Source organism: Mytilus californianus, unplaced genomic scaffold, assembly GCF_021869535.1.
Source record: "Mytilus californianus isolate M0D057914Y unplaced genomic scaffold, xbMytCali1.0.p SCAF_6, whole genome shotgun sequence".
Classification (NCBI taxonomy): Eukaryota; Metazoa; Mollusca; class Bivalvia; order Mytilida; family Mytilidae; genus Mytilus; species Mytilus californianus.
Genome location: NW_026262712.1, coordinates 107,550,393 through 107,576,793, shown reverse-complemented (window position 1 = coordinate 107,576,793; position 26,401 = coordinate 107,550,393). Strand labels below are relative to the sequence as shown.

Here is a 26,401-nt window from a genome sequence, read left to right as displayed (position 1 = left end):
ATTTTATTATTTATAAAGTAAAGGTGACTTTGAAGCAACTGAGGACCGATATGTTGATCGAAAATATCCAAATATGTTCACTCCTTTCTGGCAGAACTTCTTTGATCTGATGTTGGAACATATCTTTGTACAATTCCAGCAGGATACCAGCCATACTGTTTAGGCGCCAATCTATTCTCACGCACCCAACCATATGCAAATCCATCTTCGTTTTCTCCAACTTTCTGTTTTATGATTTGTCCTGAAAGGGAAATAAGATATCAGAAGATTTTTTCATATGAATGAAATAAAATGAATTAAAATGCATAGAGCACAATCAATGTCTAAATGCAATCTTCATAGTATGTCCGAATTAACTACAAAGTTTCATGTAATTTTGTTGTGTGGATTCAGAGGAGTTTCGATGACAAACTATTGCAATACTATATCTAGACCAAAATTCTAAGTTCAAAGGGGCATTACTCCTAGAAAAAACTGAATCATAATTTCCTGTCGATATGCACATCTACATAGTAAGTCCTTATTACCTACAAAGTTTCATGAAATTCTGTAATGTGGTTTCAGAGGAGTTGTGATGACAAACTGTTGCAGTAGTATATTTAGGCCAAAATTCTAAGTTCAAAGGAGCATTACTCAAAGAAAAAAAGTCGAATCATAATTTCCTGTCGATATGCACATCTACATAGTATTTCCTTATTACCTACAAAGTTTCATTAAATTCTGTTGTGTGGTTTCAGAGGAGTTGCGATGACAAGAACAGGACTGACGGACGGACGGACTGACGGACAGACAGAATGACGGGTCAAAAACATTATACCCTACGGATATATAATAAATTAAAACGTAACTTAACATGTATTCCTATGCATTTATGAATACCTTGACGTATTTACACTAAACCCGTTGGATGTGTACTGATTGATCATATTGTAGCCTGGGAAACATGATTTATTTAGAAGTTGTAACTGGCTTTGAACTAACTATTAGTAACCGCGAGTATTCTAAGATCGGTATTTTGTGTCTTGTATTTTATCAGTTTTTTTTTTTTTTTGTATTTCGTGCCTATCTGATGAGTCAAGCTCTCTCAAAAAGATGTTTACTGCTTGCTCTTGTGTTGTGCTGTTACACCAAAGTCCCAGGTTAGCGGAAGGTTGCATTCTCACAAACATGTGTAAATCCACCACAATCTTTATTTGCGTGTGCCAAATATGGAGCCTGTGATTCAGTCGCTCTCTGCTATATATGTTTTTCCTTTTTTGGTTTAGCATAAATCAGGCCGTTAGTTTTCTCGTTTGAATTGTTTCACACATTGTCATTCCTGAGACTTTTATAGCTTATTATATGGTATGGGTTTTACTCAGTGTTGAAGGTCGTACGACGATTTTTAGCTGCTTACATTCATGTCCTATAGTATCTGGTTGAAAGTTGTCTCCTTTGTTACCATGAAACATCTCTTTATTCTTATTTTGTAAAAAAGGAAAATACGGCGGACAGAAACAACAAAAGAAAATTAAATGAAAGATTAAAAACATAATTTACATTTCATGATTACGTCATAAAGTTTACAAATGTATGACCACCATACCTTTTTTAAAAGAAATTTGATCACCTTTCCCAGCGACAAAGTCATGAATAGCAATGACCTTGACATTTCTGATCATGCTGACATCGTCGGTATTATTGGTGTGTAACCGCTGATTGGTATTAGACCACCGACAGCTAAGATCATCTAGAAAAAAAAAGATTAATCAAAAACATACTACAATCCTTTTGTTCCGTTTAATTTTCTACATCTATACAAGAACGTTCTTATTTCCTTGGACCAATATTTATATTATTTATTAGTCACAGTTTTTGCTCCTTTATATGATCTTAATACGGTTAACTTAATCTAAAATTATGGGGCAAAATATCCATTTGGAAAAAGCTATTTGAAGTAAAAACTATAAAAAGAAACAAAATGTATTTGCATTCAGAGAAGTGGAAACGGATCACATGTTAAAGAAATATGACTTTTATTGACTTTTCTTGGAAAACATCAGATCAAAAGGTACAACGTTCTCTCAAAATAATCCAAAAGTATGACGTTTTTTGGTAATCTTAATGAGATACTTGCCAATGATGATATTTTCCCGCAATAAATATATATATCTAATAATACATTAAGAGTCTTTCGGTCAATTAAGGCAGCTAGCATCCCAAAAATTATGAAAGACAAACAAAGCTATAGCTATTACAAGAGAATTGTTTTTCTGCTTTACTTTTCTTCTTGATCATTTATTACATGTATACTATAGGTATAACTATATTGACTTATTTGGTCCGAGGACACAGTTATCGTCCTTTGATTTTCGTTACAAATATAGTCCCTAGTGTGGACAGTGTATGACTTGCAATTTTTTTTCATACACTTTCCCAATTTATTCATTTACACTTTATGCATGAAATATTAAGTAAGGGGATAAAATGACATGTTAAAAAAATTTGGGTGATGAATTTTTCTGTAAAGTAGTGATTTGGTCCTGTTAAAAAAGGTAAAAAGTTAGTATGTCTGAAGCTGTCAAACTGAATTACAGACCCCCTTAACATAGAATTGTCCATATTTTGAGTTAGAGCTGGTACACTTTTCTATAATTTTTATATTATTTGTCCTAAAAGTAGTACACTACACTGTAAACATCTTTTTGAGATAGAGCAGGTGTGATTTTTTTACTTTGAATTTATTGTCTAAAAGAAATGCACTACGAAATAACTGTGTTCTCGGGCCATCTACCTGCTTCATGTTGTTCTTCTATACAAGAGCTTCCCTCATCACCAGAACTTACACAGAACTCCTTTGTCGGAAATGGAGGTGGCATTTTACAGTCACTGCCAGGTTCATTCGGGATAACAATAGTCTCTATCTTTGATTCGAGCGACGAATCTGCAAGATATATAAAGTTTAACAACCTCATTACGGACGCGATTGATTTACTGAGTACTCAAACCTGGTAAGGAAATACTTTAACAGAAATAAAAAGAACACAAGAGGTAAATCAACTTTGTCCTCTATCTGCCAGTCAGTACCTTGTATGATTTGAATATCCACATGAGCCTAAATTATTTAAGATTAAGTACAAAATTATTCAAAATCAAAATTTTGTAAAGCCCTAAACAATAATTTCTGATAAGATATTTGGACCGAAGGACATCCAAAACCAAAATATATTGAATGGGAAAGACATTGCGTTGCTTGATTTTCATTAGAATTCTAGTTTTGGTTAGTACATGTATATTGTCTTCTTCATATTTGAGAGAAATATATTCAAAGTTCCAAAAATCTATCGAAATTGCAGTTTTAAGTCAACTGCAAGGAATTATAGTTGGATTTAATGTTCGAAAATATGATATAGTGTTGATAGAACTTTTCAAGCACACACATTAAGCCGTGATTCTGTGAGTTATAGTAAAGGTTATTTAAATGAGAATGACACTCCTTGCGAATATAATACAAAATAATGACAATTGACACAAGTACGGGAGCTATCATTTGATTTCTAGGGGGGCTAGGATGAAATTTGAAAAAAGGCAGGACAGGAGTTTTGAGTAAAAAGAGGGCAGGATGAGCAACTTCGCAATAAAAAAGGCAGGATGACAATTATGTAAAAAAAGTCAGGATAAACTAATAAAAAAGGCAGGACCGAATAGAGTGAAAAATAAAAAGGCAGGACAGAGATTACAACTAAAAATAAAATGCAGGACAAAATTTTTCATCCTAGCCCCCATTAAAAATCAAATGGTAGCTCCCTAAAGTTAAACAAATAACGGCATCCATACGTTCATGTACATAATGTAGCATCCTAATCAAGCTAATAGTGTCATTCAGGATATTTGTGATTCACTGAAATAGATACGAAAGGTTCGGGGAATTTGTGCATGATTTGTTTGCTACATTCAATTAACAAAAATATATGTATCAATACAAATCGTATGAAACACAACTTGTATGTTAATTGGTTACAAAATTCCAAGTGAGTACACGTTTACCGGAGTTTTCGGACCGCTGGCATCTGACAGGATTCATTCCTTTGGTTTTTATCGATTCCGAAGAGGAGGCACAGAATGTTCCCACCAACAAATTATCACTTTCGCTGCTCTCTACAGTCGTCTGTGTCCTTCCCATCATCGACTGAACTGCTGGCGTATTGTTGATATTTTCTTGCTTTGGAAGTGCACATGCGCTAAAAGTGACAGACTGAAAAATTTCTATTTTGTATGCGCAATAAATTTTTTAGGTCTTTTTTTAACAAAAGTTTCTTGCAGAAAAAGGGTATTTAGTAATGGCTCGTTTGAGTTTTCGTTACTGCATTAGTTATGTAGCTCAACGCGTTTAACTTTCATTTGCAATCATCAACCACGGGTAGTAACGTCGTCATATCGAGGAGCGTTTAGAACAGTGATTTTGTCATAGTTTGGTTAAGTTGGTCATGGATTAGTTAGGTTACTTCCCAGAATGATAGCCTCAGTTCATTATCAAATGAGCAAATAAAGAGCAAATAAGATGTTTGAATCTATATTGTAAGTCAAACGATCTAAATTGAAATTGTTGTTTCTAATAAATTAACGCAGGATAACCAAAATATCGAAATTGGTATGGTTTGGTTAAGCGAGTGACATGGTTCAGTTAAGTGTCTAGAAATTCATCATGGTTTTGATCAAATTTGTCATTGTTTAGATCCAAATTAAGACATATTTGTTTCGCCTTAATACCGATAGTTTGTTTGAAGTCGCTTGTGAAAAAACGAAGCGAACAATTTATCAATCGACTTAGAAGGAAAAAAAAGTCTTTTTAACCAAATTTGTTGGGCGTAATCGGCAAACCGTTCATTTATACATATTAACTTTTGGTGTGTTCCTAAGATAGAATTTAAATAGCCACTGCTCTTTTTAACTGGCATTCGATAAAATAAATTACAAAACCATAAAGGCTTTAAGCGTTACTTCTGTTTCACATAGATTCTTTTCTCCATATGTCCATGATTGACTCGTAAGTGGCGTCACTAGTCAAATGATTAAAGATGTCTACTTAAGAGTTGGAAAACGTAGCAGCTAGTAAAAAATAATCTTTGTTTTACATTTTTTCTTGCAAACTACTCATCTGTTGATTTTATTTGAACCAGATTATGTCTATGATGAATAAAAGGAGGTGTGGGGGTTATACGTCCATGACACAATAACTCAACTACAAAACAAACCAAACGATATCGAAAAGGCACCATACAGTCTTCAACCCTTCACGGAACAAAATGTTAACATGGACAACAGTTAAAACTTACTTCTTAAATAAACTATAAGTGAAATTACTATGAAAATTACTTTCAAAGTTCCGAAATTAAATATATGAAAGATCCCAATTTCGAATTAGAAATAGGTCGATATAATGTCCAAAACAACAACATTAGGAAATGGCGACAATATATTGCCTCAACATAGGATAGAATGAGTGAAACGCAAAAAAAAAGTATACAGATAAAGGATGAAAATCAATTGAAAAATGTTGCGCATTCAATTACCTTAAGTTTGTTCCAAAAATAAAAAGTTATTGATGACCTTGACCTTTGACCTTGAGTCTTTTTTATTAGATTTTGTCAGAAATGGTTACAATTGTATCTATACCTTGAATAGAGAAAATGTTCAGAACGATTATTGCTTTTTTTTTTTTTGGTAACAAGGTTAAATTTCAGAGGTCAAGGCCATGTCAAAAGTTCTTAGCAACGACCCTTACTTGATATAAAAGTACCTAGCTACCATACATACTTGGGATCAGACTAGTAATAACTGTTAAATAGATCATTATTGAAAGGTGAGAGGTCAATATCGTTAAAGATTTAAGTAGCCATTTTCATATAGTTGGAAAATACCTAGCAATCATCAATGCGTAGTTAGATATGATCTGATATGGAAAGAAAATTTATTTCCCCAGAAAAAAGTCAATAAAATCATTTAAAAACACTAAATAAATGTACTAGTGAAAATGTAAATCAAATGGAATAAAACATTAAATACGGAACTAGACTGGCATCAATTTGGAAAAAGCTTCGCAAGCTGCCTGTATCAAACAATATTTTCCAATTCCAATGGAAATCACTACACAATGTACATTATACTGAATTTAAATTGTGCAAAATGCGAAAGTCTGATTGACTATGTAACTTATGTGGCAAACGTTTTGAAACCCAAAAGCATATATTCTAATATTGTTATAATATTTAAAACATCACTGAAGAAATAAAAATATTGCTATCTCTGTGCATAGATATATAACGCTTAACTTTGATGTCCAAAACATGCTTATTCGATATAATCAACATCTTGATAAAACGCAAATAAATATTTGAAATTTTATAGTGTTTTCGGGAAAATTTAGTATTTGGAAAGGTCGGAATGCCATTAAATTCAACAAAACAGCATATAATGAAACATCAATCCGCCGTATTTTTATGAAAGATATGTCGAATAATTTTATCAAAATGCTCGCTAAATCAAACAAAAAAAACTTAATCGGAATAGACAAACTTGACCGTTTATCTCAAATATTGTAATTACTATTAAAATAGTCGAATTTGCTTATTCTTTGCTTATTCTTTGCTCATTTTGTAGATATTTATACATTTTTGTGAAATAACTTGCGCCTCGGTATTTTAGTTATAATTATCATTGAATACAAAAGGCGCACTTTGAACTTTTTTTATAAGTTAATTTTATAGTTTACATTTTATACATATTTATATTTACGGAAGCGTATTAGGGCCATCCTTTTTTATACTTTTTTTTTCAAATTGTCGACCTTAATCTTGGAATTATCAACTTTAATCTTGGAAATTCCATCTTTAATCTTGGCATTATAAACTTTACTCTTGGAATTATCAACATTAACTTGGAAATACCAACTTTTATCTTGAAATTATCAACATTAAACTGGACTCTTGCCTCTGCTAAACAGTGCACTTCTGTTTGATGTGCTTTACTGTAACCATTTTTATATAACATTCACTAATATTTGGTACCTATATTTATATATATTCATACAATGAATGACCTTTTTCTATAAAAAAATATTTTAATTATGACCCATGCTAATATAAGCACTAAATGTATATCATCACTCATAATTTCCGGAGTTCATTTGGGAATAAATTTGAAAGGTGAACTATAAAATGCATAGATTCAGGGGCTTTATTTATATTTATGTAAATATAAAGTTCCTGATTGATTCAAATACCACAGTTGGCCATTAATATAAGATTTCCAATAACATATTTATATAAGATATGTAGACCATACCCCAAATCAATATAAAGTTATGAAAGAACAACACATATCAATATATAATGTCATTAAAAAGTAGTGTCATATTCATATAAAATCTCGCAAAATTATGACCCATATTTTTGGCATATCCATGTATACCCATTAATAGGAAGTTACTTCCCCCTTCATGGATATTAGGCTACGTGAAGCTATACAAGACTTTAGATATACCTTGAAAGTTTAATATTGATAATTCCAAGTTTAAAGTTGATAATTCCAAAATTGGAATTTCCAAGTTTAATGTTGGAATCTCAAGATTAAAGTTGGAATTTCCAAGTTACATGTTGACAATTCCAAGATGAAAGTTGGAATTTTAAAGTTTAATGTTGATAATTCCAAGATTAAAGTTGGAATTTCCAAGTTTAATGTTGATAATTCCAAGTTTAAAGTTGATAATTCCAAGATTAAAGTTGGAATTCCAAAGTTTAATGTTGGAATTTTAAAGTTGGAATTCCAAAGTTTAATGTTGGAATTTCAAGATTAAAGTTTGATAACTCCAAGATTAAAGTTGATAATTCCAAGATTAAAGAGTGAATTTCCAAGTTTAATGTTGATAATTCCAAGATTAAAGTTGGAAATTCCAAAGTTTAAGTTGGAATTTCCAAGAATAAAGTTGATAATTCCAAAATTAAAGTCGACAATTTGAAAAAAATAAATAAAAAAGGATGGCCGTAATACCCTTCCGTATATATTACATACTACATGAAAGTATTACTTTTTTTGTAAGAGTATTTTACTCAACGCAGATTGTGTTTCTTGATTAAGGGCACATACATTTTTTTCACAAATAATCATTATCGAAAATTCAGGACGAGAACATATTAATGTAATATGAATACTAACCTTGCTTTGTAAAAGACCGATACACTGAGCCGCATTTTTAACGTGCTAGTTCACAAGGTAACACTTCGCAGGAAAACATGTCACCTTACCCGGACACATTATTTTGACTCCGAGCCGACCAGTCTTTGCTCTCACTCCTTAATGTCGCGTCCTTAGCGGAGAAGCAGCAAATACCAATTTTAAAGTCTTTTGTTTGACCTGGCCGGCGATTGAACGGACGACCTCCTGCACTCGAGGCGAACACGCTACCACGACTCCACCGAGGCGGTCAAATGGTTCAAAAAGGATAAATTTATATGAAAATGCAAGATTTCAAGGTGTGTAGAATACACTAATACACTAATTAATTGAAAACAGATACTGGTTTTTATATTGAATATATTAGGTAATTTTTTAGAGTATTTTTTCACCCATGTGTGTTTTCCCTGGCAAAAGGGATATGTAAAATAAAAGCAGGGACCCCTCTGTCAGCTGTCCTGAACTGCTTAGGGTTTATGTATCCAAGTGATTTGAAATAAAAGATATTATTCACAAAAAAAAACTAAAAAAAAACAAACAAAAAAATATAGTACATATTAATACATGTCTATTCTATTGCAAATTATATCAATATTTTATCGTTATACTTGTAGTATGAAGATTATATTTCTAGGTAAAACAAGTAATCATTTGCACACTGTACAATATAAATCACTCCTGTTATACACAATAAAACAAAATGTTTCTTTTGATGAACACATTAAAGACTTTTATTCGCATAGTATCGAAATACAATAAGCATTAATAAAAATTAATAATGGTTTTCTTTAAAAAAATAAAATTAGTTTGTAGTCTTTGATATTTGAAAAGAAATGAAGGAATAGACAACCTTGGACCAAGAGACTGTATTATTCATGTAAGTCCCAGGTGCAACAAATTGTCATTCAAAAAATAAATAAATAGACTGTACAAAAAAAAGAAACTTCGCTTTGTAAAGGCATATAATAGACTGATTCATGCTATTATTTTAAAAACTACATTTTGTAGTGGTATTGTAAAAAATGAGTTATGCTATTGTTTTAGAGACTGAATTTTGGAGTGGCATCGTATAGATTGGGTTCTATTGTTTTAGAAACTTCACTTTATAATGGCTATTGTATAGATTGCCAATAAAAAATAAATACACCGGGGAAAAATAATAACAATGTTTACCCATAATGATTGTTTTTTTGGCTATTTTCTTGAAAAGTATTATAGATTTGAAGAAAATGTTAGCTGAAATAAATCAGCCATATGCGATCAACAAATAAGTTAATATAACTTAATTGGAAATCAACTCCTTAACATTTATTGTCCTTAAATAATGATTATTTTGCCCTTTCTGCGTTTAGGGTTTTATTTAAGAACTATAATAGATAGAGATATATTTTCAGAAAAACAGACCAACGAGAAAAGAGTTTAAATACGTTGACATAACTGAAACTGTCATTATTTTTTTTGTTGTCCTTGAAAATGTTTATAGGTAAAGAGAGGCAGTATACGACAGGTTAAGAGAGGCAATATACAGCAGGTAAAGAGAGGCAATATACAGTAGGTAAAGAGAGGCAATATACGGCAGGTAAAGAGAGGCAATATACGGCAGGTAAAGAGAGGCAATATACGGCAGGTAAAAAGAGGCAATATACGGCAGGTAAAGAGAGGCAATATACGGCAGGTAAAGAGAGGCAATATACGGCAGGTAAAGAGAGGCAATATACGGTAAATAAAGAGAGGCAATATACAGCAGGTAAAGAGAGGCAATATACGGCAGGTAAAGAGAGGCAATATACGGCAGGTAAAGAGAGACAATATACAGTAGGTAAAGAGAGGCAATATACGGCAAATAAAGAGAGGCAATATACAGCAGGTAAAGAGAGGCAATATACGGCAGGTAAAGAGAGGCAATATACAGCAGGTAAAGAGAGGCAATATACGGCAGGTAAAGAGAGGCAATATACGGCAGGTAAAGAGAGGCAATATATGGCAGGTAAAGAGAGGCAATATACAGCAGGTAAAGAGAGGCAATATACAGCAGGTAAAGAGAGGCAATATACGGCAGATAAAGAGAGGCAATATACAACAGGTAAAGAGAGGCAATATACAGTAGGTAAAGAGAGGCAATATACGGCAAATAAAGAGAGGCAATATACAGCAGGTAAAGAGAGGCAATATACGGCAGGTAAAGAGAGGCAATATACAGCAGGTAAAGAGAGGTAATATACGGCAGGTAAAGAGAGGCAATATACGGCAGGTAAAGAGAGGCAATATACAGCAGGTAAAGAGAGGCAATATACGGCAGGTAAAGAGATGCAATATACGGCAGGTAAAGAGAGGCAATATACAGCAGGTAAAAAGAGGCAATATACGGCAGGTAAAGAGAGGCAATATACAGCAGGTAAAGAGAGGCAATATACGGCAGGTAGAAAGAGGCAATATACGGCAGGTAAAGAGAGGCAATATACGGCAGGTAAAGAGAGGCAATATACGGCAGGTAAAGAGAGGCAATATACAGCAGGTAAAGAGAGGCAATATACGGCAGGTAAAGAGATGCAATATACGGCAGGTAAAGAGAGGCAATATACAGCTAAAATGAGCTTGGAGATAAGATTCACCCACCAATGGGTTAACATTGCTGAAATTGTCAATCAACTTTCTTTAGCAGTCATTGACCGAATTCTTTTTTTTGCAAAATTTTGAGATTTTACAATTAGCTTAAAAACTATAAAGATAGAGAGATAATGTGAACACCTAGATAAAATCTACATGAAAAAAAAATTGCAGAACACACAATGTTTTTGATTTTAAGAAGGAGTATTTTTTTATATTCTCCACAGAATATAAAAGTAGAAATTGAGCGGATTCAGAGTAGTTCTATTAGCTAGGGAAGGACCATTCTATATTTTGTGATTGGGATGAGGGATGCTGAATGAAATTAATGTGATGGTGTCAATAACTTTGCCCAAGACATGCTGAAAATGAATTTTCTGTACATTCAGATGCACATACGATTTGGAAAAAGAAAAAGGTGTGTACACAACGGAAAATATTTTATTCGACGAAAAAAAATGATTTAGTAATCCAGCTTTAAAACGGATGAAAATGATTATTTTGTCCACGCAAAACATCTAGCTCAAAAGCCCAACCCTAATAAAAGAAATAAAATGGTCGTTTTTTAAGCAATTTTGTTCGTTTTGCCTAGTTTTTTGTAGATTCAAAGGACCTTTCTTAAACATAACATTTGGTGTCTTGTGGAGAGTTGTCTCATTGGCAACCATACCACATATTATTTTTGTATTTGGATTTGTTATCAAACCCTTATTTTTTTTCAACCTTGAAATTAAATTTTCGATATAATAAATTATTCTGGATTATGCATGTGTACAATCAGGTTAGTGTAATTCAACAATTCGGTACATATAATGGGTGTTCTTCCTTCAAAGGGATTACTAATTTAAAGAAAACGACATGTTTGATATCAATTTTTTTCTGATTTTTGTCTCAATGAAACTGAAAATATATTGTTGCTTGACACTTTTATGGTTGCAGGCACTTTTACACTATAAATGAATGGTTGCTAAGGACTAGTGTGATATCATTCACCCCTGACCTTTTAAGTTGGGTCTATGTAATAACCCATAAAGTCCTGAATCAAAACATATATGGTTACTAGGTTCTTTTGTATCAAATAAGGGTGGTTGTGAAGCAAAACCTTGACTTCTTACTGTTGACCTGTAAACAAAACAGTATCTTTAACCATCCTAAACATCTCATTCTTATATTGTTTGCTTCTTTCTACATGTTTTATTATCTTTTCTTACAAAATTCAATTAATATACGAAAGGTCAAAGTCTGTAAATTATTGACTAAAGACATTAATACTTTATACTTATAACCACAACTCAAATAGAGGTGGATGCAAAACTGTATATTTTGTTCATGCTTAATGTGTATAATTTGTCTCAAGAAATACAATAAAAAATGACCTCTGCTCCCGCGGTTGTGACAATATTCAGCCAAAATATTTTTTTATATATGACATTGCTGTTATGTTTGTTTAGTACCATGTTTCTGAAAAATATTAACAAATATCATTAAATAAAATCTGGTTTTGCTTCAAAATGCCTGCAAAGTAGTTGTTTTTGCAATGCTAAATTCATCAAAATGTACGAGATAACTCATTGACTTGGTTGCCATGGCAACCATGCCCTAGCAACACTTTGGGAGGCATTTTTCTTACTTTTTCACCTAATTATATGGCCAGGCTAAGTTTCAGGAAAATCGGTGACTATGCGTGCAGACTCCCCCCCCCCCCCCCCCCCCTATATGAAATGGCTGGTGGTTACAGAGAATTGCTCTTAATAAGTCTGGAAAATGCAGTGATTCTACCTTCGTTTTCCTTTGAATGTCGTATTTGTTGTTTTTAATGCACTTTTGAGATTCTTTGAACTGTAGAAAGTTATATAACATACATACATGTATATATATTCTACCATACCTGAGAGCGGCGTCTTTTCTTGACTCCATGTGGTTTTTCATAGGACTGAACATTTCCTACAGAAACAATGCATGACGTTTAAAAACATTGAAGACAAATTATGTATGTAATCTTATTAATATATACATATGTATTATCGATGTACATGTATATACAGTTATAAAAGACTGCATGATTCACCTAACAATACCATTATACATTAAAACCTTGTTTGCTTCTATACATGGAACAATTATCAAATGACTTTATGTCTACTAGTATATCACAGCCAACGTTGTGTATTGTATCTATGCGAACGTCTCCTGGAACAACTGGACCTAAAAGTCTATTTAATGTATATATGAGTTCGAATCCCGGCGAGGGAAGAACAAAAATTTGCTTTCGCAAATTTGCAGATTTAACATTGTTGTGCTGATATTTAGAGTAATTATAATCCGGATATGGTGTACAAAAACCTTTGCATCTTTTGTTTGCTGTATACCATCTTCTCCGCAAGTTTCTTGTTTTCTGTTTAGTATCAAATTTATAATTAAGATCCATTTATTACATCGGGTGATCCGTTTATTTGGCAAGCGCCAATGGCAGTCAGCAGGGTTTAAGAACATCTGTTGTTCGACCTGTTAGTCAAATGCGTTTTGTTAAAATATACTTTTTCACTTTTTTGGTCTTTTGGAAAATGTTGTTTGTGCTGTATTTAGACCCCTGTAACAAGAAATTTGTTTTGAATGCACACGTATAAAAATTGCGGTTTTTATCCAACGTAATCATAGGTTTGAACGTTGTTTTGATATATATATATACGTCTAAACAAGTGACAACTCTACGCATTGGATCACCAGTGAAGGTGATACACGGCTGAAAACACATATTATATTCATAATTTAAATATCAGCACAGCAATTTTAAATATGCAAATATGCGGAAGCAAATTTTTGTTCTTCCCTCGCCAGGTTTCGAACTCATGCTATTTAGATATCGTGACAGCACCGCACTGTGTCCAGCGCTCTAGACCACTCGGCCACCTAGACTGAAATAAAAATTCTGCTTTCGGTGGCCTAGTGTTACCTTTCCTCGTTAGTAGAATCTAGAGTTATAACACAGTACATGATATATTAGGCATGAAGATAGAATTGATTGCAGATTAGCTAAATTATCTGTCGTAAAGGATCGTAAGATGCATTCACAGAAATAATTATTTGATAAGTACGTCTAAACAACTGACATCTCTACGACAGATCCATCCATTGGATCACCAGTATAGGTGATGCACGGCTGAAAACACATATTATATTCATATTTACTCTAAATATCAGCACAACAATGTTAAATCTTCAACGTTCAAACATATGATTGCGTTGGATAAAAACCGCATTTTTTTTACGTGTGCATGCAAAACAAATTTCTTGGTAGAGGGGTCTAAATACAACACAAACAACATTTTCCAAAAGACCAAAAAGGTGAAAAAGTATATTTTAACATATATTTCTACATATATACGAAACATATCTAATTCATATCAGCAGTATATGTACTCGATATTCCCGGTGGTCTCGTGGTAGCGCAGTCGTCTAATGTGTGAGAGATTGTGGGTTCGATCCAAAGACTTGGAATTTATGAATTTGCTGCTTCTCCGTTAAGCACAAGGTATTTAGGGGTAAGACAAATACTAGTGGACTCGGAGTCAGAATAGTGTGCCCAAGAAATGTCTTCCTGTGCACTCTAACCTTGTGAACTAGCATGCATGTTAAAAATCCGACCCAATGTATCGGTCTTTTCCAAAGCAGGCTTCATTCTCGTCCTCATATGCATGTAATATTTGCTGCTGGATGTTAAACACCAATTCGTCTTCATCATGGTAATATACTTTTAAATATTTGTTTTGATCTTATTGGTAGTTGTTATGTAGGTAACAATAAAGAAATTAAATTTAGTAAATGTATATAACATCCTTTTGTCTCCACTTTTGCATTCAGCCGAGCATTACTATTTTGTTAATACTCTTTTTACTCGCCCTCTGCAAGAAAAAGTGAGATACAATTTGTCGAAGAAGCCTCATTTCCAACCTTTAATCAAGTCAAATTGTCTATTATAATTTAACATAAAAATCAATTAAATAAATTTGTTCAGATAAGTTTCACGAAACAAGTGAATTTCTGTGAATTATTAAAAATAACATTCCCAACTCGCATAATTGGTTGTGTTACGTTTTCATGTTGTTTCGACATTAACACACACAACCAATGTGATTAAGGTACTTAATAGCAACTATTAATAAGCTATTTTACGCCATCAATTTTCTTTCACAGTGCAGTTTTATGGTGTAACCGGAGAGCATGATTCTTCTTACAAAATCACTTGAACCCGGGACCTCCGTGTTATAAGGCAGCGCCCTAACCGACTGAGCTAAAGAAGTACTTCCTTAGCTCAACCGCTTACGGCTGACTAAGTATCTACTAATGAAGGGAAGTAATCCCGTCACAATGGTAAAACATAAATAATTAAAGTTTAAAATAATGTGGTTAATATCAATTGTAAACCTGTAACTCAAATATGTGACCATTCTTTCTTGTGTTTGCTCTAGCCTCTATATCTTGTCTTACTCGTTCTATTATTTCGTCTATGCAGATGGACTCAAAACAACTTATCATTTCACCGATCTCGGTTCTCCTCCTGCAAAGAAACAAAAATGTATATGAAAGCTCATTTAAACGATTTTGATTTCATCAACACCTCTAGTGACAAGTAGGTTTTACTTTACAATTTCTCTAGACATCTCCAGGAATATTTCTGACATGATTTAGGTAAAATATATTTAAAGTACATAACATTGTGACGATCTATCCCTTTTTGCGTCATTTCGAGGTCCACTTTCTTTACCTTTAAACATTTTTATAAATCTGACAGAATATCGATTATTACTCATTAACGCATACGTACAGGCAAGACAGTGTGTTATAACCTCTAGATGACCTTTGATGTTTTGTATTGTTGGGTTTCTGTCTCATTGATGTGTACCCAACTTCTTCATTCTTCCTGTATTGATAGACAGACTCTAACGGATACAACAACAGCATTCCTTACATTTCACAACGTCTTTGCGAATTTTTATAAGAATAACCCATCAACTAGAGGCATTGAAGTTTAGAGCGCGTGTCTCTCACGAGATTAAGAAATGCATCAATTAGAGGCATTTAATTGTAAAAGCGCGTGTTAACGAGATTATGATTGATAGGAATATACGTTGAATGAGCTGATATAAAGTAATATACATACTGTTTCTGTCAACACTTACTTTTTGTTACCATGATTAAACTCTTTGAACGCACAACCAAACTTTGTTAGTTGAGAATAAAGCAACTGCATTCTTTTTGTCTGGAGTTCTGTGAGTTCTATATATAATGTTTTCATATCCTGTAATAGAAGACATTTGACAAAATTTTCTTCATCTTGGTTGTACTTTCAAACACGGGGGTTTATAATTCAATCCACTCAATAAAATCATAATTTATGACATAAGTCGCAAGGGACTCAATATGAAAAAAAAGATAGAAAAGCTCTGCAAGAGGGTCTAGATGGGGTTTACAGGTTGGAGAATAACGGGTAAAAAAATAAAGACAGAGAAAAGTGTTTTAAAAAGCAAGGAGAATACAATAACTTGATGCTAAAATACAAAGAGAAAAACAAAAGAATAAGGAAATAAAGACCACTCTAACACCTCCACCATAGGCCCTCCTGACCACTCTAACACCTCCACCATTTAGGCCCTCCTGACCACTCTAACATCTCCACCATTTAGGCCCTCCTGACCACTCTAACACCTCCACCATTTAGGCCCTCCCGACCACTCTAACACCTCCACCATTTAGGCCCTCCCGACCACTCTAACACCTCCACCATTTAGGCCCTCCTGCATAATACCGCATTGATTATGTCAACTTATTTCGAAACTTGATTTATTGGTCTTTTTTCAAACTGATTTCAAAAAGCCAAACTATGTAGATTTTTAAACCTTAGATCATTTGCTCTTCAATATACACTAAAAACTTTTAACTAGAAGAGAAATTACCGTGTTTATGCTGGACATAAATTCACTCAAAGCGTCTTGTTTTTTCTCCACCATAGATTTTTCACTTTCAATTTGTTTTCTAAGCATTGATAGTCTGTTAGTGAGATGATCTACCTTTCTGTTGGCACGTGTAGACCGACGTACATGCGCAATACGACTTCGTTTGGACAACTGTTCTTCCAGTTCAATAATAGACGATTTCATCTTTTCAGTATTCTGCAAATAAGCCAACTTTAGCAAATTATAACAATTTCTTGTAGTAGGACTGCTATTACTGAATATAACAACTTCCATAAATGACAAAAAAGCCAAAAAAAATGTATCTAAAAACTAGAGGTTTAAAGATCCTTTGTCACTCACCTTGGTCTATGTGCATATTAAACAAAGGACACTCTCCAACATTGTAGACGAGAACAGAATTAATGACAAAAATCTCTGTTTTGTTGATCTTTTAGTCTGTTTATAGTTTCCCTCTATCTTCTTTAGTTTTTGCTCAAAACACAAAAGAGGGTAAATAAAATCCTCATTTAAGGACAATCACTCCTATAAAGAGTGACAGTCTACTAACTTTTTGGCAAAATTTGACTTGTTAGTAGATCTTGCCTTGCTGATCATGTTTGTGATTTAAAGTGTCTATTTATCTATTATAATTTTTATCATTTAAGGCAAAACGCAAAAAAAATGGTAAAAATCGTCATTAAAGGACAATAACTCCAATAAGGAGTCATCGGACGATTTCCTCCGTATTGTCTTAATAGTAGATCTTGTCTTGCTGATCATTTTTGCTTATTTAAGTTTCTATCTATCTATTATAAGGTAAAAAACGCAAAAAAATGGTAAAAATCGTCATCAAAGGGCAATAACTCTAATAAGGAGTCGACTGACGATTTCGACCATTGACATATTTGTAGAGAACTTGTCTTGCTGATCATTTTTGCAATTTAAAGTTTCTCTCTATCTATTATAGTTGTCAAAATAATGAGCAAAAATGAAAAAAAAATGGTAAAATTTGTCATTTAAGGATGTACTTAGGTGAAATTAAAAAAATCTAAAATTTAAAATTGATACTATAAGTCGAAAGATCATTAGTTACGGAACAAAATAAGCTAAAAATATTGATAGGTTATGGAGCTCCTTGTCGAGATATTTGATTTTTTTAAAATGGCGGAAAAAGGCTGACTCGGACTTTTACCTTATATTTGCATTAGTACTATTTGGGTCTCAAATCGAAAGAAAAGAAATCTATAATCTGCTTAAATTTTGGTAAATGACCTTTTATGAGCTATTGAAGTCTTATATGAAAAGAAAAATGGATATTATAATATTGATAATAATCAAAATATTTTACCCTGTATTGTAGGGAAAAAACCAAGAAGTCCGAACATCAGACACAAATTCCTAAACCTGACCTAAGTACATCCTAAAGGGCAATAACTCCTATAAAAAGTCGTCTGATAGTTTTGACGTATATAGACAACTGGTAGAGCTCAACATTCCAAACATTTCTGCTCCAGTCAGATTTTCTCTATTTATAACGGTTTTCAAAATAATAGACAAAACTTGCATTTTACCCCTATGTTCTATTTTTAGCCATGTCGGCCATCTGGGTTGGCAAGCGGGGTCATCGGAGTCGATCGGACACTTTTTTTAAGCTAGATACCCCAATGATGATTGTGGCCAAGTTTGGTAAAATTTGGCCCAGTAGTTTCAGAGGAGAATTATTTTTGTAAAAGTTAAAGGACGACGACGGAGACGGACGACGAACGACGACGACGACGGACGACGGACGCAAAGTGATGAGAAAAGCTCACTTGGCCCATTGAACCACGTGAGCTAAAAAACTGACCAGCCAAAAAAAAATGAAAAAAGTATTATCATTACCACTTTCCTTTTCTTAATATCAGATTCGTACTGTGTTCTCTTTTTATTAAACATATAGAACTCCTTTTCTATCTCAGACAGAAGCCTTTCTTTTGAGTTTTTAGTTATCTTGTTTAGTCCAATTCCCCTGCAAAACAAGATAATAATATACAAAGGTATTGAAAAAAAAATCCGTATAGGTAAATAAAAATACAGCTCTACGATAAATTGAATATATTGATATAACAACTGAAACTCCCTGTTTTTGGTGGGGTTCGTGTTGCTCAGTCTTTATTTTTCTATGTTGTTTAACGTACTGTTGTTTGTCTTTTGGCTGTTTTCTATGTTGTGTGTTGTGCACTGTTGTTTGTCTTTTGGCCGTTTTCTATGTTGTGTGTTGTGCACTGTTGTTTGTCTTTTGACCGTTTTCTATGTTGTGTGTTGTGTACTGGTGTTTGTCTTTTGGCCGTTTTCTATGTTGTGTGTTGTGTACTGTTGATTGTCTTTTGGCCGTTTTCTATGTTGTGTGTTGTGTACTGTTGTTTGTCTTTTGCCCGTTTTTCGGGGTTTAGTTTACAATGGCATTGTCATTTTGTTTTCGACTTTTGAGTTTGAATATCGCTATGGTATCTTTCTCTTCTCTTTTAAAGATTAGAGACATACTCTTTTGTTTCTGGAGTTAAGTAGTCGATTTATGGCTTTTACTAAATCGACATTCTCTAGAAATATGTATAAATCCAGTCTTAAAACGTTGCCTTCATGATGTTTTTTCTTTAACTACATTTTTTGATCCTTGGGAATTGTCTCGCATTCAACTTAAAACAAAAAGATGGGAATTGTTCCTTGGTGTATTACTATATCTTTTTTTCGAAAGGGAAATTCTATACTAAAAGGGAAACAAAATTATAACATATATTACTGAAAACCATAAAAATATTATTTCGTAGAATTTTGTAGGTTGTCACTTAGAAACCTTAATACAGATGGCATATCACCAAAATGATTATCATACCCCTGTTTTCTTAAGCAGCGGAATATGATGGGGAGTATGTCCGTCCGCCCTTCTGTCCCACTTTTGTATCCACAACTGCTCCTAAACTACTTTATCAGAATAATTTGAACATTTGCACCTCCTATTTCATTTCTTCATCTGAATGATTTATTGGGGGGGGGGGGGTATATTTTTGGATGGCAAGGACTCAGTCATATCTGCACAATATAGTTCACATTTGGGGGATTACCCATTTTGTATCCCTTGTAAACCTCTTTGATTTTTGAAACTTTCTCACAATCTTAGCAATATAATGCTATTTATTGTGCACCTCCTATTTCTTATCGATTCTTTTTGGGGGGTGTCCCTTACCAAAGCTGGAACTTTGTCATTGCTTTAACTTGGGGTTATCCATTTTGTATCCTCAATTCTCCAAAACCTCTTATTACAATTTATTGAAACTTTCTCACAATCTTAACTATAAATATTACTGTACACCTCCTATTTTGTTTTTGATCTGAATCATTTTGGTGATTTCCCTTGCCAAAGCATGGACATTATTTCTGGAGGCGTATATCATTTTGTGTGTTTTCCTCACAGTGCCCATAGTTTTAATAATGTTAATGAAGCTCGTAAATTTTGATTAAATGCGCTAAAACTTAAATTCAAAAGTTTGTTCAACAAACTAATTCATAAAGGTTATCTTATAACGATGTTCTAAAATCTGTCGATATTTCCTCGTCATTTTATCAATATTTAATGAACGATTAAAGACACAGTCCCCGTTTTCAACACATTTGCATTACATCTTTCCAATCCTCAAGGTCACGCATGTTTTACCGTAAATTGTGTTTTACACGTAATCCATTTGGAGGTGTTATGACTGAAATCTAAATCTACTGATTTATCTATCAGTTGAACTTTGATTCGAGCTTTCAATCTATCAGACCTATACAAAATAGTGGAAAATGTACATTTTTAACGTTGTGTATGGTCCATCAGACCTATACAAAATAGTAGAAAGTAAAGTTGTGTATGGGCCATCAGACCTATACAAATTAGTTGAAACTATACCTTTGTAAAGTTCTGTATCGTCAATTAGACCTATACAAAATAGGGCAAAATATTATTTTGTAAAGTTGTGAATGGTCAATCAGGCTTATACAAGATAGGGGAAACAATACCTTTATAAAGTTGTATATGGTCCATCAGACATATACAATATAGGGGAACATTTATCTTTGTAAAGTTGTGTATGGTCCATCAACCCTATACAAAATAGTGGAAAATTAAGTTGTGCGTGGTCCATCAGACCAATGTAAAATAGTGGAAGCTATACCATTGTAAAGTTGTTTATGGTCCATCAGACTTATACAAAATACTAGTAGTGGAAACTGTACCTTTGTAAAGTTGTGTATGGTCCTTCAGACCCATACAAAATAGGGGAAACTATACCTTTGTAACGTTGTGTATGTTCCATCAGACCTGTACAAAATATTGATAACTATACCTTTGTAAAGTTGCGTATGGTCCATCAGAACACATCATAGCATTATGGACATTTTGATGGACCTCTGTCGTGCATAATGCTTCTTTCACTAAGTTCCTTACTACCATTTCATCAGGACAATATTTTGCCTTTTCTGTAACAATAATGGCGTCAAATAATTTTAGGTAGAAGTTTTTTGTTAAATATATTAAAAAACATTAAAACAAAAACACAAAGATGTTACAATATATCCTGAATATTGGATTATGAGACAAGATTTGATCATTCTGTGAATATCAATGAAAATTATCTAATCTAACTCTATTAGTGCGTGATAAAATGCCATGTAGCAGTTGCATGCCAACCCGTATTTTCTTGTCCAGTCTATCAAAGATTAGAATATAATTTCTTTTAGTTTTGACATGTTTTCACAGATAGTTTATGCGCTCTACGTTTAAAGTACATTATTTGATAATATTTTAATTACTCTAAAGTATTAAGTTTTAATAGGAGGTTAATCATATTATCTTTATACGATTTTTCACAAAATTTGATTCCACATGTCCATGCTTCTTAAGGTTCAATTGTCAAAGAAAAACGCTGCTTCACATTGTGTTTCAAAAGAGAATTTCCTTATGTCTCCCCTTTCGCAGTGTCCTATATTTTGTTTTAATTAATTGCTCGCTCTTTGAACGTGCAGAGCGATGTGCTGATAAAACATACAATTGTTTGTTAATTCTTGATCAAGAAATGAAAATGTAAAAGTCAGTGGTTGATTCAGATGAGGCATGGAAGGCGTACGCCACCCCGCCCCTTTTCCTTTGAACGGAAAAAATATCATTTTTTTTTGCATAAAATCGTCCAACAATTTTTCTTATTCGGGGGTATATATATATCGTTTTTGGCAATACCCCACCCACCCTTTTTTTCCTTCAGAAAGACATGGATCCGCTCCTTAAATAGGGACATTAGCTGTCAAATTCATGTTCTCCGATTTGACTCAAATTCTCAAACTTGATTTATAACACACTAAAACGTATATCCAAATTAAAAAAAAGTCTAAAATAAACAATTAGCAATGCATGGACTCGATAATATGTATCAACATTTCGTGTGAATTTTTGTCTAGACGCCATCTAATTAACCATCCAGATGACCTCCGAAGACTGCCGACGGTCATATAACCCGATATAAACATGAATATAAATATAAACAGATAGTGACCACGTGCAATTGGATTTTTCTTAGTCTGTTTGATTTCATATTGTAGATTAAAAGTATGTTTATCATCATTTTTACCTGTATAAGAATGATTTTTGGTGGATCAAATTAGTCACTTAAATGGTTCATCCTTGTTTCAATTTCAGTGTTGACATTTTTTTCCTTTTAATAGCTGAATACATGCGTAATCCATGTCCAGTTAGGGGTTAAATTGAAGGTCACATGAATACGGATTCAATGAGGTCGAATTATTTACTTGCAGGTGAATAATTAATCAGCGATTTTTCTTAGCTTATTTTGACAAAATTGAATCAAATTGGCTGCTAAAAGTGAATTATTGTTTCACTATTTCACTTTCATTAATGATTGAACAAAAGAAATCATATTTTATTTTTTTTATATCTCGTAGCTAATGCCCCTTTAAATTCATCCTTAAGTGTCTTCGACTGTTAATTAAAAAGCGTTATATATAATATAAAAACATTTGAGTCTTATGCAACTTTTGAGTTTATAGACATATCTGAAAACTGCCTGCTAGCGAGTGGCTGCTAGCTTGAGTCTAGCTAATTAGGAAAGAAATTTATATTTATGAAATATTTGGTAACTATACTATGAAATATATCATCTCCAATCATATAGTAACGAATGTAATACCTAAAATTGGATTTAACTTGTTTCCAGTAGATACCATCCATTCTTTAAGATTTCTGATATACACCAATTCTATTCTCGCTCTTTCCCATACACTCAAACTCAGTTCTTCTTGGAACCTATGACGTGGTACAATATCAAAAATAGCATTACACGATATTTGATATCTGGTTTGCGAATCGGTAAATACTGTTCAATTTGGAAATGGTTATACAGTATTATCTGTCTTATCAAAGTTTTGTGTCGTTTTCCTTATAAGGATATTAATATCGCATTCGGTAAGACTTGTGTCTGACTTTTTGTCCTGTGACTTTTTTTCCTGTGACTTTCTGTCCTGTGACTTTCTGTCCTACATTCTTAATATCATACGCAAAGAGAAAAACAATATGTAATGGAAATCAAAACTCAAACCTCAAACCTGAATTGACTTGAAAGGAAAACTCTCCATTAGAAATGTTACCGTTACCGGGTACATTTTTTGTTTGACCTATTATTTATTTTGCTCTGGATCTTTTTTTTTTTTGGGCTTTCCAAAGTCTTGGTCTCGAGCGTACCAGGTGAGGGTTATCCCAGAAACGCGTGACATGCTACGAAAATCGTTAACATACGTTTATATTGAATTAAGGACGAACATATTTACTCAGGCTGTGTTAGCGGAATCATTTCTAATCGTAGAAAACAGGTCAGGAATAAACGACTAAGATATCGGGCAGTAGAATTTTTTTTTATTTTTATTTTTCGATATTTGTATTCGACTGAATAGTATCCCAGCTTTCAAACAGTTTTAGCTTAGTCTTTAGTTTTTCTACGTAATGTTTGGAGGATTTGTTTGTCTTTTCGTAGTTTATCGTGTTTTGCAATGGCGTTATCAGTTTTTCTTCGACTTATGAGTTATGAATGTCTTCTTCTTTAGGTACAAAAAACCATCAACATTTTGAAGATTACTTTCCGGCGCATGCCTGAGTGAGGATGCTTTAAAGTTAATTACAATTTTTCTTTTATTTATAATCTTTACAATTTTTATTTAACTTTTAATTTTTACATTTTTACATATTTTTTTCATATTAAGATAAAAACATTAGGCACATTTAGTTCAGGTGAGAGAATGTTTTAAGGAGGACTTCATGGGTAAGTGCATCCTTAAAGTTGTCTGTAGAGGTTTGATTTGAAATTTCAGGTGGTAATTTATTCCAATCTTTGATTGTTTGGCTGAAGAATGTCCTCTTGATATCTTCTGTTTCTTTATTAAGAATAAGGTTAGTTGAAATTAATTTATTCATCTTTGACCACATACAAAGTTTACAAAAGTATATGACATGTGATTGGAAAGACATCAGGATATTTTTCTTGAACAAATAACATTGAAACGATATATTCAAGATACCTTAATGTATGTTTACTTCTTTTTATAGCCTCGTCAACTGTTAGGAACGGCAATGCCTCTGCTTTCTGCATTGCCATCATTGTACGTACGGCTCCATTTATCTAAACAATAACCGTAACGTAGATGGTTGATTTGGTGATGTCATGACGTCACAATAGTCGACTATCGCTGATCAGTCTTCATCGTGCTCGTTTTTTTCAAAAATGACGATGGTAACATGCACTTAAATTGACGATCACACAAAATTTTATGAATTTTTTTATGCAACTAGAGCCGACAAAAAAAATATATACATATATGTATCTAGGAAAAAAAAGTAAAAAAAAAAAAGGCGGAATAAAAAACGTTGAAGAGAGACCGACAAAATCATGGGAAAAAACGACGAAAAGACAAGCAACAGTCCACAAAACACTACAAGACCTAAAGACTGAGCAACACATACACCACTCAAAACCTAAAGACTGAGCAACACATACACCACTCAAAACCTAAAGACTGAGCAACACATACACCACTCATAACCTAAAGACTGAGCAACACATACACCACTCAAAACCTAAAGACTGAGCAACACATACACCACTCAAAACCTAAAGACTGAGCAACACATACACCACTCAAAACCTAAAGACTGAGCAACACATACACCACTCAAAACCTAAAGACTGAGCAACACATACACCACTCAAAACCTAAAGACTGAGCAACACATACACCACTCAAAACCTAAAGACTGAGCAACACATACACCACTCAAAACCTAAAGACTGAGCAACACATACACCACTCAAAACCTAAAGACTGAGCAACACATACACCACTCAAAACCTAAAGACTGAGCAACACATACACCACTCAAAACCTAATGACTGAGCAACACATACACCACTCAAAACCTAAAGACTGAGCAACACATACACCACTCATAACCTAAAGACTGAGCAACACATACACCACTCAAAACCTAAAGACTGAGAAACACATACACCACCCAAAACCTAAAGACTGAGCAACACATACACCACTCAAAACCTAAAGACTGAGCAATACATACACAACTCAAAACCTAAAGACTGAGCAACACATACACCACTCATAACCTAAAGACTGAGCAACACATACACCACTCAAAACCGAGGACGATGAAGGGTACGCATATCCTGCTTTACATGTGGCATCCATCGTTCTACTCACTGTAGGTACAAATTCGGTGTTAAGGAAAAAGTAAAATAACAGAAATACCGAACTCCAAGGAAATTTCCTTATCAAATGGCAAAATCAAAATCAAAAGCTCAAACACATCAAACGAATGGAAAACAGCTGACTTAGTACAGGCATTTCCTTAATAAAGGGAGATTCGTATATTAAAATCGATAGATTTTTATTCTAATTTGCCAAAATGTAGTTTATATCATGCTTTTTAAAAAATATAATCAAGAAGTATGATCACGGAGCTTTTTTCAGAGTGCAGATTGTGCAATATTGTCTAAACTGCAACCCAAGATTGCGGAAGCCAGCCGATCTACCTTAAGCGTCGTTTAATGATGTTATACTCGATTAAAAAAGGTTGGGAGAATGTATTCGACAAATGGAACATATCCGTGGTCATCTGTGACATAAATATTCCATAACAATCAACCAACTCATGTTGGCGACCGTAAAACTTCCTTATAGATGGGTCAATATCCCTAATACGCCTCAAAGTGAGGAACACAAAAATAGTGCGTTAACAAAATATCTCTGTGCAGTGATATTGGACTCGAAACGAGCCATCATACATATCTAAGTTTACGATATAGGCAGATGACTTGAGGAAAAGGGTACCACCCCCGCCTACCTGAAATGAATTGCGTATCTGTACCCAGATAACTTCAACATTACCACTAGGAACCCATGGCTCATTGAATACACGTAAATTTCGCAAAAATGATAAGCAAATATGGACATTTCAATGGCATCAACATATTATTTTTTAATAAAATTTGGTGGATAGGCTTTTAGGAAAAGACAACTTCAAGTCAAATTTTTCAAGA

At 33.4% G+C, this 26,401-nt stretch overlaps 1 protein-coding gene across 1 annotated transcript; it reads right to left on the bottom strand.

Annotated features, from left to right (window-relative positions):
• LOC127704270 (uncharacterized) lies at window positions 1–24,483 on the bottom strand. Its single transcript, XM_052208260.1, has 12 exons — window positions 24,369–24,483; window positions 22,988–23,103; window positions 21,134–21,266; window positions 18,654–18,780; window positions 16,773–16,988; window positions 15,999–16,117; window positions 15,244–15,376; window positions 12,707–12,762; window positions 4,027–4,220; window positions 2,774–2,923; window positions 1,586–1,729; window positions 1–241 (listed from the first exon to the last, which is right to left on the bottom strand). Exons 1-12 carry the CDS (start codon window positions 24,446–24,448, stop codon window positions 78–80), a joined length of 1,632 nt encoding a protein of 543 aa, XP_052064220.1. The 5' UTR covers window positions 24,449–24,483; the 3' UTR covers window positions 1–77.
• Between the last annotated feature and the right edge of the window lie 1,918 nt (window positions 24,484–26,401).

What these genes read in the sequence shown, in the direction of transcription:
- LOC127704270 (XM_052208260.1), bottom strand. Translation starts at nt 24,448, where the DNA reads ATGATGGCAATGCAGAAAGCAGAGGCATTGCCGTTCCTAACAGTTGAC. An exon ending in AGAAGTAAACATACATTAAG is followed by an intron (nt 23,104 to 24,368) that starts GTATCTTGAATA and finishes ACCACGTCATAG; the next exon opens with GTTCCAAGAAGAACTGAGTT. An exon ending in CCAGCGGTCCGAAAACTCCG is followed by an intron (nt 2,924 to 4,026) that starts GTAAACGTGTAC and finishes TATATCTTGCAG; the next exon opens with ATTCGTCGCTCGAATCAAAG.